Genomic DNA, 14,336 nt, shown 5'->3' with positions numbered 1-14,336 from the left:
CAAAATGGGTAAATTCAAGAAATTCGGACCATTTTAAAATTTTACATTAAAAAGGGAAAAATGCAACACAAGCCACCAGAAAAACATTGTGATGTTTAAGGAGCTAATGAAGTGTTAGTAAAAGTAACACAAAATTGGTTTCAGCGTTTTCGGTCAGGAACTTTTTATGTCAAAAATGTATTCTGCTTTGTCGTTTCATCTGTCGCCCAGTTACGTATAAACGTGACGACATTTACGAAAAGTAGAGCTAGATCGATATTTAAGATATTTTAATTTAACCATTATAAGAATGTACAAAATAGATCGGTAGTCAAAGGTCAGTCAAGCTGCACAAACTATCTCGAAACCCATGTTGACACGCAATAAGGTGATGTTGAGTGTATAATAGGTTTGGAATGGCATCATTCATTATGAGTTTTTACCATCGGGCAAAACGATCGACTTGGATTTCTACTACTAAGCTCTTTCAACTCTGCGTTTTCCTGAAGAGTGTCCTAGGCGGCACAGTGTCTGTCTGAGACTGTCTAAATTGTCTGCAATAGACGGACTAAGGCCAATGATGATGACGATGCTCTTTTTACTAACAACAGTTGATGAGACTTAAGCAAGAAATTGAGAATAATTGGCCAGAATTGGTCAACAGAAAATGTGTGGTCTTTCATCACGATAAGGCCCAACAACACACGTTTTTAGCCACTCAACAAAATTGAAAGAGTTTGACTGGGAAGTTTTAATGCATCCACGTTATAGCCCCGATCACGCACTCTCAGATGTCCATCTGTTTTGGTCGCTTCAGAATTCAAGAGAGGACTGTCAAAGCTACTTGTCGCGGTTTTTTTTTTTGTAAGTCCCAAAATTTCAATAACAATGGAATTCTGGCACTACCTACGACATGGTGGCAAATTATCAAACAAAATGGTACACATATATTATAATTAATGTATGCGTGTGTGTGTGAAATACATCGTATTATGTCTAATGTTTTTTTTATTTATTTATTGATGTTACGTATTTTTTATGCATAATTAAAAAAATATTAGCATTCGGCACTCCTTTTCTATATAAACTATAAATGTGAGAAATTTCATACTCCCCCGTCCGCGCAATTTTCGTAAAAAGGGGTACAAAGTTTTTGCTTCACGTATTAATATATAGATAAATATAGATGGCAATCAGATCTTTGTTTAAAATGTATGTTGTTTTACTGCAAAAACTATTTGCCTTCCTTATGCTAATTTGATCACGTAATAATAATAAACGTCTTTAATCCTTTATTATATGATAAGAAAAAGATATATATAAAAGTATTTTTAAAATACTTTAATTCTCTTAATATGGCTTTTACAGAAAACAACTACGTAATGTTTCTATTTTGTTAACAAATTTTATTAAAAAAAAAACAAGGCCTGATTTTAATTCAACTGTAGGAGGTTTCGACTTTTCAATCGGCTTCAAAGGATCTCAATTCGATTGTATTTTTTTATGTTACTTCATAGCCTTTTACTGCATGTAACGATTTTGATGTTTTTTTTTGACGACAACGTCTAATAAAACGATGAACGCCGGCTGTATGCACGAAAAAGGATGACTCATTGTCCCGTTACGCTCATTGTACGCTTGCGCCGCATCTATCTCTCTTCCACTCGATTGGCCTATGCGTCCGAGGAGATGTTTTGTTATGACGCTGTCACGTTAAACTATCGTCCGTAAACCAACTTTACAGACAACCATTTTTTTTTGCAAAATCTGGTACTGGTCATGTATAGCCATTTAAATTTTATCGAGATCTGACTAGTATTTTTTGAGTTATCTCTATTTTAAGCGCTTTTGTATTTGTATTTTAAAAAAAACGACTCGTTGATATAAATTGAAGTCGGTTTTTTTTATCATTGCAAATAATTATTTTTCAACTCAATTATTTAATTTTCGAATTAAATTAGCGTAAATAAACAGTCTGTGGCTGTACGCCGACGATCAGATGTCACGGTACTAGTTTAAATTGCGCAGACATACTGGCCGCACGTTACAGATAATAAAAATTCGCCGGGAAATATTTTAAGTTCAACCTTTAAAAAAACAAGGTTACCAGAATCGATATATTGGTGATTAAATGTGTTTTTTAATCTAGTTTATTGACTTGACAAAATTGTAAATTGTTGTTGTTTAATTGTGATGGAAAAAATTATTTTGGATGTTCATTGAACATATTTCAAAAGGTAATTTTTTTTAAATATTGTTGTTTGAAATTAAATAAGTATTAGAGAAATTAAATGAAAAGTAAAATGATGAAATGAAAAATAAATTTTGTTGCTAGTTTCACAAAAAAATTTTTATATTTTATTTTTATATTATTACAATGTCTAGAAATAGCTGTTCCAGGCCAATTTTTCAGATAGCTAGCAAAACTAGTTTCTGATATACTACAGTTTCTAATAATAGTTACAATAGTTTCAGATTGATAAAAATAGTTTCTGATATTTTTTTTAAGAAAGAAAAAAAAATTTGGAATAAAAGTAACAAAAAATGTAAAGAAAATAAAATTAGAAACATTTTTTGTTGCACCATCTAACTTTATTTTATCCTACAACCCGACTTGAGCAGCCCGACCGGGGAAGTGTGTGACTAGGGTGACCAGAGCTCCTGGGGGAATTGGGAATAAGGTCGACGTAATGCGCTTGCGCTGCTTCTGGTGTTGTAGACGTCTATAAGCCACGGTAATCGCTTACCATCAGGTGAGCCGTACGCTTGTTTGCCGATCTACTTATAAAATTATATTAAAAAAAATACAACCGGTAAAATTTGCCCTCATACATCTTAACCTAGAACAAATATTTAACGATTAATTAGTCAGTCAATAAGTAATAGGTTATAATTGCCAAAAAGTATGTACGCGCTTAGCTTCTAAACGGCTGCGCTAAAATGGCTAACTGCTTTTTTTTGTTCGTTATTTATTGTTGGTTCGTTTGGTATAAATAAAATATTATTATATTAAAAGAAAGCATACGGTTCGCTGGGTCAGCAAGATTTTTATATTTATGAAACGTATGTAATACGTAAAATGTAACTTGCGTTAAAATAATTGTTGATATACTTGATTATCATAATTACTTTTCCCTTATTTAGCATTAAAAGCACTTAATTTAATGCATATAAGGTAAACTTAAATGGTAATGTACAAACTCTTTATAAATAAATTGAGCAATATTTATACATATTCTTAAATTATTATTTAAAAATCGAAATTTGTTCTTTCTGTAGCGAGTTTTTTTTTTTTTTTTTTTTTTTTTAATTTAAATAATAAACAACCTTATTAGTGATTACTAAGAATTTTCCAGATGTAAGTTTTTAAAACCTAGGTTTGCAAGCAATATTTTGTGCACATGTAACCATGGCTGTTGCAATTCAATATGGATTCATATCCTTTCTCAAAGTTTATAACATCGGCTTTTATAATTTATTCCTTATTGCACTAAATAGTGTTACAATTATCATTACACTGGAAGTTTGCAAGGGTGAACTTATCTCTAAAAGAGATCTCTGCCATTTAACCTATGGTGGTGAGAGATGATGTGAACGTGAGGGCTAAGTTGTGCAGTAATAGAAGAAAAATTAAATATAAGTATACGTACATAATAAAATACATACACTACTAACACTATATATATATATACAACAATACATACATAAACATATAAACATACATATACTACGTATATGTATACATCTCATTGTTTGTGTGCCGTGTCGGCAGCTCCTAAACACCGACGGTCGCGGGTTCGATTCCCGCTCGGAGTGGATATTTGTGTTTATACAAATATTTATTTTCAGTCTGGTTTTTAGTCCTTGTGGGTCTCCTCAACGCGCCTCAATGAGCGCGATCCCGATTGTTATCGTGAACACCTGATAGCGATCGCTACTCATAGTAGAGAATATATCCGCCAACCTGCATTGGAGCAGTGTGGTAGATAAGCTCTGATCCTTCTTCTACATAGGGAAAGAGGCCTATGCCCAACAGTGGGATATTACAGGCTGAAGCGTAACATCTCATACTTCTGTAGTGATTGTGGAGAGCAGATAGGTCTTTAGATTGCTTTTAAAAGTGTACATTCTGGAAGAATTCTAGTAATATTCTGGAAGCAAAATTCTATTTTTAAATTGTCATCATACTGTATTCGTACCAAATCATTCTAAATAAGACCGCTTAACTTTTTGCGGTGATGTGAATTGATCACGCAAATTGGCAGCGACGGACTCGCCGAATAGAAACAATTAGTGAGCAATTGTCATGCAAAAATAAGTAATTGCTTTTTTATGCAAGCAGATAATAAAACCGCGTGATCTCTTTAAAGAAGGACACTATCATACCATTAATTTAAATAATAAATTTCTATAATATAATAAATTCACATTCTACGGCCCCCAGTAGGATTACCTCCTGTGTCAGGGATCCGGAAACACACACAGTACACAAGCACAAACGTCCAAACCACGGCAAATATCTGTATGTAATACAAATGTTTGCCATGTGCAGGGATCGAACCCGCATCCACCAGCGCAACAGCCACTAACCAGTGCTGTGACCATTGCACCAAAGCGTCGTCTAAATTTGAATTTAGTCAAAAAGTAGATAGAAAGTAAAGAGCATGAAATTACGTTTAACCTTTACACATTAGAAGAACAAATTCTAATTTTTTTAAATGTTTTTTTGTCAAATTCTAAATACATGAGGCATTGTCACGAATGAAGTAAAAAAAAAAATATTTATATTGAGCCTTACATATAAAATTCAAAATAAAAAATATATTTAAAAGAGAACATAATATGAAGTGTCGTGTTGTGTCCTGTCGTGTCATGTCACGTAACATAGGTATGTCGTGCTAGGTTTAAATGTAGTATAGAGTTCTAATAAACTGCTAATAACGTGTATCAATATTTATATTTCTTGATTGGTATGCGATGCATCATTGTTCGTGCACGAGTTTTTCTTTAAATAATTTATACAAGTGTATGAAAATAACATGAAACACAATATAGGTATGTTAGATATTATTATGCATGCAATATAGGTATGTAATAAATGAATTGGTCTACATCACATTATGATTGGTCTACACAGTTACTAATACACACATCTGATCCATTTGTACTTACGTAATAAATAGTTAATCTTCTAATAATCTGGCAAACCTTTGCCATAAATAATTACATAATAAATAATAAATAAAATAAAAAAATAAAATAAAATAAGCCTTTATTACTGTTCCACAATTTATAGAAAAATTAAAATTTTTATATTAGTTTGTTATTGACAATCGGTTTCAAACAGCTTGTCCTTCGACATAGGCCTCCTCTAATTTTTTCCACATTGATCTGTCTCTCGCTATTCTCATCCACACTGGACCAGCCACCTTCTTCAGGTCATCTTCCCAACGTTTCATTTGTCGCCCTTTATTTCTTTTTCCATTCCTAGGATACCACTCCGTTATCATTTTTGTCCATTTCTCGTTTGTATCTCTTATCATATGTCCCGTCCATCTCCATTTTAAAGTCTTGCATGTCTTTTTTGCCTCCTTAAATTTAGTAATATTTTTTATTTCTTCTAATGTTATTTTATCCAATCTTTTTACCCCAATTACACTTCTCTCTATTCCGTTTTGACATACGTTTACTTTGTTCATTAATTTTTCTGTTAATGCCCATGTTTGGCAACCATATGTTAAGCATGGTAAAATGCAGATATTATATACTTTTCTCTTCTCTTTAAGCGGCATGTCTTCATTTTTCATTATTTCACTAAGGGACCAGTATCTTTTCCATGTGTTAGCTATTCTTCTATCTATTTCCTTATGCATAGTATCTCTTGCGGCTACGAGTTGTCCTAGATATACGTACTCTTCCACGTATTCTATTTCCTGTGCATTGACTCTGATGTTATATGACTGTGAGGTGTTCGTCATAATTTTTGTTTTCGCTGTGTTTATTGTAAGCCCTGCTATCGCGCTTTGATCTGACAGTTGTTGTAGCATTTGCTCAAGTTGTTTTGGGCATTCTGAAAATAAAATTATGTCGTCTGCAAACCGTAAGTGATTTAACTTTACGCCATTTATATCCAGTCCTTCGTGGTCCCATTGCAGATTTCTGAATATAATCTCTAGCGCCGCTGAAAACAACTTGGGTGAAATCGGATCCCCTTGACGAACCCCTCTCTCTATAGGAAATTCTTCTCCTGTAGTTTCTAGTCTAACTCGAGCTGTGCTTTTAGAATATATGTTCTGGAGTAATTTTATGTACTTGCCCTGTATCCCCTGTATACGCAGTGCTTCCCAGATGTAATCATGCTCTAAGGAGTCGAATGCTTTATTGTAATCAACAAATCCCAGGTAATATGTTTTGTTGTATTCGTTGTACTTTTGTAGGATTTGCCTTAGAACATGTATATGATCTATTGTTGAATATTTACTGCGGAAACCAGCCTGTTCTTTTGGTTGATTTTCATCGAGTGTACAAGTGATTCGAGATAGGATTATTTTTGAAAATACTTTATATACATTGGACATCAAACTAATAGGTCTATAGTTCCCTATATCTGCTTTGTCGCCTTTTTTATGCAATAATATTATTGTTGATTTAGTCCAGTCTTCAGGTATAATTTCGGTATCTATAATGTTGTTAAATATGTGTGTTAATATAGGAGCAATTACTGGTGTAGTAGATTTTAATAACTCATTTGTTACTTGATCAGCACCCGGTGTCTTGTCCCTCTTTTGCGTGTTAATTGCTCTTATTGTTTCTTCTTTCAATATTTCAGGGATCGAGTCAGTATTTATTTTATTTGTTATTCTTTTTGGGTTTTTGCTTCGGTAAAGATTTCGATAATATTCGGTTGCTACTTTAACTATTTCTGTTCTTTTATTTGTATAATTATTATCCTTTGTCTTCACTTTTAACATCCATTCTTTTTTACTATTTAATTCCTTTATCGCCTTTTTAATTCCACCTGTTTTTTCAATATGTTTCTTTAGTGTATTTTGTCTTTTAATTTTCTTGTCTTTTCTGATATTTACATTAATTTTTTTACTGAGTTCTGATATTCTGGGACGGTAATTTTTCTTTTCTTTCTTTTGTAATAATTCTTTCCTTTCTTTTAATAGTTGGTATGTTTCGTCCGATATCACTTTTTTTCTATCTGTATTTACTTTTTTGGTTTCTGTTTTCAATAGGCTTATAAGTTTCGCGTATTGTTCCTGGATTGGTAGTTGGTATATTGACTTTTTATTTATTTCTTTCTGCAAGTTACTTATAAGTTGAGTGATATTGCCGGTACATAAAATGGATGAGTTGTCTGTGCGAAATTGTCTTTTAGTCTTTATTTTCGTTCCTGTTAGTTTAGCACGAACCATTTTATGATCCGAATTAAAATTTAAGTTGTGTATGATGGAAACATCTTTGATATATTTTGCATTATTAGACATGATAAAATCAATTTCGTTCTTGTAAATTCCGTTTGGAGACATCCATGTCCACTTTTTTGTTTCTTTTTTCTTATAAAAACTGTTTAAGATCTTAAGTTTATTTTCTAAAGCAAAGGTGACTAGTCTGGATCCATTTTTGCTCCTTTTACCCTGTCCATACTTTCCCAATGTATATTCTTCTCCACTATTGCTACATATTCCTATTTGTGCATTGAAGTCGCCCATTACAATAATATTTTTGTTGCAATTATGCATAGACATCCTAAGATCTTCGTAAAATTTATTAATTTTGGATATGTCTTCCTTTTTATCCGATTCAGTTGGTGAGTATGCCTGGATAATTGACCACTTTTCTTCTTTATATAAAGGTAAAGTTATATTTAGTATTGTTATTCTTTCGGATATTCCTCTTATTTCTTCTATTCTATGTGCAAGATTCTTTTTAATTAAAAATCCCACTCCATGTTGCCCTAGAGTTTCACCTTTGTAATGTAAGATGTAGTTCCCATAATCAGTTATCCCTTCTCCATTTCTTCTCATTTCACTAATTCCAATAATATCCCATTTTATTTCTGCCAGGGCTAATTCAAATTCAAGACGTTTCTCAGTGGTTCGTAGTGATCTAACATTAAAAGTAGCTATGTAAAGATCCGATGTGGGTTTGTTTATATTTAGAGGGTCGTGGTCTTTTTCCCCCACGAGGACCAGTCGGCTTGGGGGAGGGTTCGTTTCCTTGTTTTTTATCTTGCTAGTTAATTGATATTTCCGATTGCCGGTGTATGATTGCTATTGTTTGGTTGTATTAAAGGAGGTCGAAAAGGAGTTAGAACGCATCCTCATCATATCAAACGCATTTTTCCTATTTGATTCCGATGAATTTAATGTTTGTTGTTTTCTTGGTTGAGCGTCTTCTTTTGGGGAGTTTGATGTTTGTCGCTTCCGTTTATCGTTCGTGTTTGGGTTTTTCTTGACCACGAGTTTATCATATTTAATGAAAGCAAAATTCCCTTTCTTCCGCTCTTCTGCTACCTTAGATTGCAGTGCCTTCCTTTTTTCTAAAGTCTCTTTTGAGTAGTCTTCAGTTATATACAGTTCCCTAAGTTTCTTTTTATTTCTCATGATTTCACTTTTCTTCCACCCACAAACCAATACAAGGACCGTGGGTCTGGGCTTGTTATTATTATTTGATTTTCCAATGCGATAAATTTTATTTACTTCCCAATCTTCTAATTTAAGGTTAAGTTCATCCAAAAAATGTTTTTTAACTTTATTAAGTAAATCCGGTATAGATTTCTCATCCTCATTCAATCCATGTATTATTATATTGTTACTTTTTTTGTCTCTTTTTAGATATTCTACCTTTTTTTCCAAGTTTTCTATTTTATTTTTTAATATTTTATTTTCCTCCAAAATCGGTTTTAATTTTTCATCAATTTTTTCCATTATTGTATCGGTTACCTCTTTTGTTTGGTTTTGCATTTCTATTTTCATTTTATCAAATAAAATTTGAAATTGACCTTCCATTTTTATGTGTAACGGAACGTATTTATTATCTGGGGGATTCAATATTACTTACTAGCAACACTTGACGTTGACACTTTCCGTTGTTAGTATGCGTGTAAAGGAACGTAAATAATGGTGGAAATTATTTTATTTAGAATGGCAACACTGTCTGTAACGTCCGTTGTCAGTTTTGTTGACGTTGCTGTCAATCCGCTTGGAACAACAATTTTAAGTTCTACCCTCAGTTAAATATTAACAAACTTGTACTTCTGTTTATGCGGCAAATTCCAGTAATCACGTAAAGTTGATCGTTACTACGTACTTTACAGTGTTTTTGCTGATCCCTTGACTCGAATCCAGTATCCAGAGAGTGTTCGAACTACATTTATTTCACTTATTTTATCGGATATTATCACAATGGTATTGACAGTTCTAGTGCCGGAAACGGAACTCACAATAATACATAAAATAATTACATAATTTCCTGTAAAATGTGAAATTTTACATAAGAATGAATAATTTACTCTAACACGTAATACTTTGTAGTAAAAATGTGTTAAATTCTATTAGAATGTCCTCATCCAAGGTAATATTAATGTTTGTTTTAGAAATTTGCAACTTAACAAAACACGAAGGAAATTGAGTGTAACTTGTTATTTGTACTAGTAAGGAAATAGTTACTACTAGTATGGAGCAATAATTGACCTCTGTTGAGGTTATTTTTTATTGCAGGTAATTTTCATTTGTAATTTATAACTTTAAATCAAAACTAAATTTATGATCTTATTATCTTCTATAATAAATATACTTCTTGATTTCTAATGTTTACGCAAAATTCACTCATTGAAACAACTTTTTAGGTTTTTATCGGGGTTCCCCTGGGAAGTTGGAGTGACTATTATAGACGTTATACTCGACTACGATTCGGGACTCTGATGGCGCAGCCTTGTCAGACTCTACCGCTAGTTATTACGATCACTATGTTCACTTTACCCATCATTTTCAGATACATCTTCCAGTAAATTATGTGCAGCAGCTTCTTCAAAACCAGACTCCTCGTTCAACTATGCAGCTATTTTTGCATATTCTTCATATTGTATAATTCACGAATTGCTTTCCTAAAAAACATATGAAACAAACTCAACTCAATGTTATTACGATATTTACATGAAAAATAAATAATGTATTATTTTTCATTTTCTTTTATTTTGGAAACAAACGGTATTACAGCAACCAAAAACAGTTTCCGATAGTAAAAAAGAACACGTAACAAAGTTAAGAAGAGATGCTTAACATTAACAGTTTCATATCAAACACTTAATAATAACACTTAAAACATTATGTACTACAAATAGATTAATAATCAGGAAGAAAAAAAGTAAGAAACAAAGAAATTCTAAGATAAATAAGGGCATTATGGAACAAAAAATTTAAAAAAAGTTAACAAATCACAATTTAAAAAAGTCAAAATTACGATTAAAATCAAAATCAAAGTTAAAATAAAAAATTAAAAAATTAATTAAAAATAATATTACGAATATCAAAACATTAATCAGAGATACATTAAACCAACGCATTCATCACATGCAATTTAAATTTTATGAGAGAGAGATGAAAAATGTCAATATTTATAAACAAACTAGCTGACCCCGCAAACGTTGTTTTGCCATATAAGTATGTTATTAATCTCCTAACACCCTCCCCTCTATTACTTAGGGGTATGAAAAATAGACGTTGGCTTGTTCTCAGACCTACCCGATATCTTCACAAAATTTCATAAAAATCGGTCCAGCCGTTTCGGAGGAGTATGTTAACTAACATTGTGACACGAGAATTTTATATATAAGACTAGCTCACTCCGCAAACGTTGTTTTGCCATAACACAAAATTTCAAATGTTTTTCTCAATTTCATCGCAGCACCAACTGTCGGGACAAACTGAAATTAAAATAGAATAATATTTAATATTTGATGCTGCGATGGTAGCGTAGTCTACCGGATCCAATGTAAAACATTCCAAAATTAACAACTACTTATAAATGAATAATTCGTTAAATAAACATTTTCCAGTGGACCAAATTGTGAATCTAGACCATCCTCGAATCCCCTTGAACACACACAAATTTTTTTATCAAAATCGGTCCAGCCGTCTAGGAGGAGTTCAGTGACATACACGCGCACACAAGAAATATATATATATATATATATATATATATATATAAAGAATATTGTACTGGGCACAACTTCTTTTAATAAGCTTGGGACTGGCTGGGCGTCAAATGTGATTTTATGTCTAGAATTAAGACGTGGACATTTGAAATTTAATTTTGAAACCAAAATGACGAGTCGTTTTCTTGGTTCATAATTTTATACAACAGAACTTGATCTCGCCGAACACGCCGATCAACGATGGACATAGGTTTTATTAAAATATTCATATTTTTCTAAGAAATTGCTGTTACGTTCTTTAGGGGTACCTGTGGTATAATACGGTCGATTTTATAAATATGACACCCGTACTGAGAACTCCAAACAGCAGAGGCATACTCTAAAATAGATCTAACAAAATATGGTAGATAAATTATACGCAATGAAAACTAATAATATTTCAACTACTCTTAAAAACTTGTCGCGTTTGGCGGCAAATTGTTTTCACCCGCGGTCATTCTCGCACTTATTTTTCTTTTTCATTTCTCCTAATTTCTAAAATAAGGAGTCGAAGTATAAAGAGGACGTTACTGGGACCCTTGACCTTGACAGGTGCACTGTGTAAAATTTTATTTTATTTTATTTTGATTTATTTGGAAACCAGACAGTGTACAGAGACTTAGTTTAAAGCTAATTACATAAAAAAAAAAAAAAAAAAAACACCATTTAAAATTTATAACATACGGTTGCTATATAAAAAGCTAGAGCTTGTACAGTAAGTAATGGCTAATATAAAATAATTGCACAACGTTCAATTAAACATATTATATACAAATTACGTTAATCCAGTGCCTTCTCACTACTACTTTGCACTATAATATATGCCTCGGGTGGCAAAAAGCTCATAGCGCGAGCACTCGAGGGTTAATATGGCTGATGAAATATCTAAAAGCAATTTGTCAATTTAAATTAATATACTCTGAATATTATAAGTTAAAAATCTATCACGCACACACGCATACATACACACACACAGAGACACACACGCACACAACCGTTACAGGAATATCTAGATGCTATTACTCTAACTAATATCGCTTGCATAAATGCCGTTTAAGATGCTTGAAATTGCATTATTTCTTCATTATTATTGATGGGACACGTATAACACAATTTCCAAAGCACTTTGCTATAAACAGCGCCTGTCGATGGATTTAATTGATTTACCGAGGCTATAATATTTTACAGATATGGTTAATAAAACTGTAACAATTAATAATCGTAATTTTGCTTTATGTTATATAACTTTATTTAGTATTATAGTAGATTAGGTCAAACTAATTTTTGTTACAGGTAAGTACAAAATATTTAGAGAATTATTTGGTTGAAAGATTGAGAGATTTCATAAACTACTAGCTCTTATCTGCGGCTTTGCTCGCATTGATTTAAAAAAAGTATCCTATGTTACTTCTAATACCTCCCAAAATATGTGCACAAAGTTTCATGATGACCGGTGGAGTAGTTTTCGCGTGAAAGCGTAACAAACAAACTTACATACAAATTTATAATATTATTAGGAATTCGGGATAGTCAAATAATTAATATGATATTTTCTATAAAAAATGTGTACTATGACATAATTTAACTACATAGTTATGATAACATATTTTGATTCAAGAGCTTCATGTATGTCTTGATAAAAACTATCAAAATGTCGTGCGAAAATAAAACAAAATACTAATGATAAAAATATTACCCAATAGCATAGAAAATATATTTATTGCTTATTTAACGTAAACTATAATGAAAACACATAATTAAACAAAAGTTAAAAAAATGCTTATTATATTAATGACAGTAAAAAATACGCAGTTGCTTTAATGTTAAAAGTGCTTAGCGAAAGTAGCTCAACATGCATTTTTTCGTTCATTATACGTCAATAGATCTTTCTAGATCATATTACATCGACCGATAAAGTAGCCATATAACGTAATTGTCGAGGATAATTGTCAATACAGCAACTAATATAATAAAAATATAATTATTCGTTTAAAATGAAATTATGGGGGTATTTTTTTTTTTGTGATATATGCTGATGAGTATAGTCTGTGAAATATTCTATATTTCTTTTTTTGAGATTAATTGTTAAGCTTAAAATTTTACTAACAAAATACATTAGAACTTTTCTTACTTTATAAATTTTAGTTAAGGAATGATCTATTACCTTACTTTATCTCTTAGGTTCTGCAGGCTATAAGTGATCATATTTTTTAGTCTGTATTTTCGATAGTTTCTATCTTTCTTTAATTCGTTCTCATTTTCCAACTGTCAATTATATATTAAGTAAATTTTGTGTTGTATACATATATAGATATAAAAGTATTTATATTATCTACAAATAGAAAGAAGTCCATGCCCAGCAAGTGGGATGTCACTGGCTGAATAAACAATAATAGAAATATACTAACTATACTTTAATATAATATAAGTGTATAAACATCTTATTATGTAATTTATGATTTAGTGATTTTTATGATCAATTTAATGGAATCCGAAAAAGCTTCACTAGATAATATTGTACACATAAATGCATTTAAATTAAGTTATACAAAAACATATCCCGCTTTTAACATAAATTATGGTCACAATAATATCTCGAACACGCGAAGTGCAAGTACTTAGTACGTTCGTACAACACGCGGAAGAATTTAGCACATTATGACTACTTTCACTGTTTTCTCACTTTACGCTCTTGTGACTGTTAGCGTAATGTGTTAATTTTGTCACTTAGATAAGTATTAATCATTTTATAGTTATCGATCAAAAACCTAACTTTTCATCTTTCATCTTTCACTTTGTGTTTTAAATTGTGACGAAATGGCCAGCTATCTAATACTAATAGCATTTGTAATTGTATGGATATACTTAGCTATTCTCATGAGTAGTTACAAAAAATAATAAAAAAAATAATAATAATAATAATAACATTTTTATTGTATTTAGCAAAATTATTTTTTTCTAATTTTAATATTTTATAATTTTTATCTTTCGTAATAACATAATATAAAAAACTTTTCGTATAGGTGGAATATGAAAAACAAACTAAAAATTTTGCAATTCATTCAAGATGCGCAAAGCGATCCCCACTCTGCCGAGCGTTCAAGATCCGTTCTTATAACTATATTATCAGTGATATCAAAAAACTTTTATTATT

General features: G+C 31.4%; 1 protein-coding gene and 1 long non-coding RNA gene across 2 annotated transcripts; one reads left to right on the top strand and one right to left on the bottom strand.

Moving 5' to 3' along the window:
- Positions 1 to 7,777: 7,777 nt before the first annotated feature.
- LOC123664559 lies at positions 7,778 to 9,138 on the bottom strand. The gene has a single exon (XM_045599089.1). The coding sequence runs from the start codon at positions 8,994 to 8,996 to the stop codon at positions 8,259 to 8,261; it is 738 nt and encodes a 245-aa protein (XP_045455045.1). The 5' UTR covers positions 8,997 to 9,138; the 3' UTR covers positions 7,778 to 8,258.
- Positions 9,139 to 9,553: 415 nt separating this feature from the next.
- Positions 9,554 to 10,169, top strand: LOC123664569. The gene is made up of 2 exons (XR_006744843.1): positions 9,554 to 9,707; positions 9,982 to 10,169. It is a non-coding gene; the product is annotated as an uncharacterized LOC123664569 (long non-coding RNA).
- The last annotated feature ends 4,167 nt before the right edge of the window (positions 10,170 to 14,336 follow it).

The sequence above is a fragment of the Melitaea cinxia genome, chromosome 22 (assembly GCF_905220565.1).
Source record: "Melitaea cinxia chromosome 22, ilMelCinx1.1, whole genome shotgun sequence".
Lineage (NCBI taxonomy): Eukaryota > Metazoa > Arthropoda > Insecta > Lepidoptera > Nymphalidae > Melitaea > Melitaea cinxia.
The sequence above is the reverse complement of the archived record's forward strand: the minus strand, read 5'-3'. Positions and strand labels throughout refer to the sequence as shown.

Excerpts from the sequence above, each read along its gene's own strand:
- LOC123664559 (XM_045599089.1), bottom strand. The coding sequence starts at position 8,996 with ATGGAAGGTCAATTTCAAATTTTATTTGATAAAATGAAAATAGAAATG.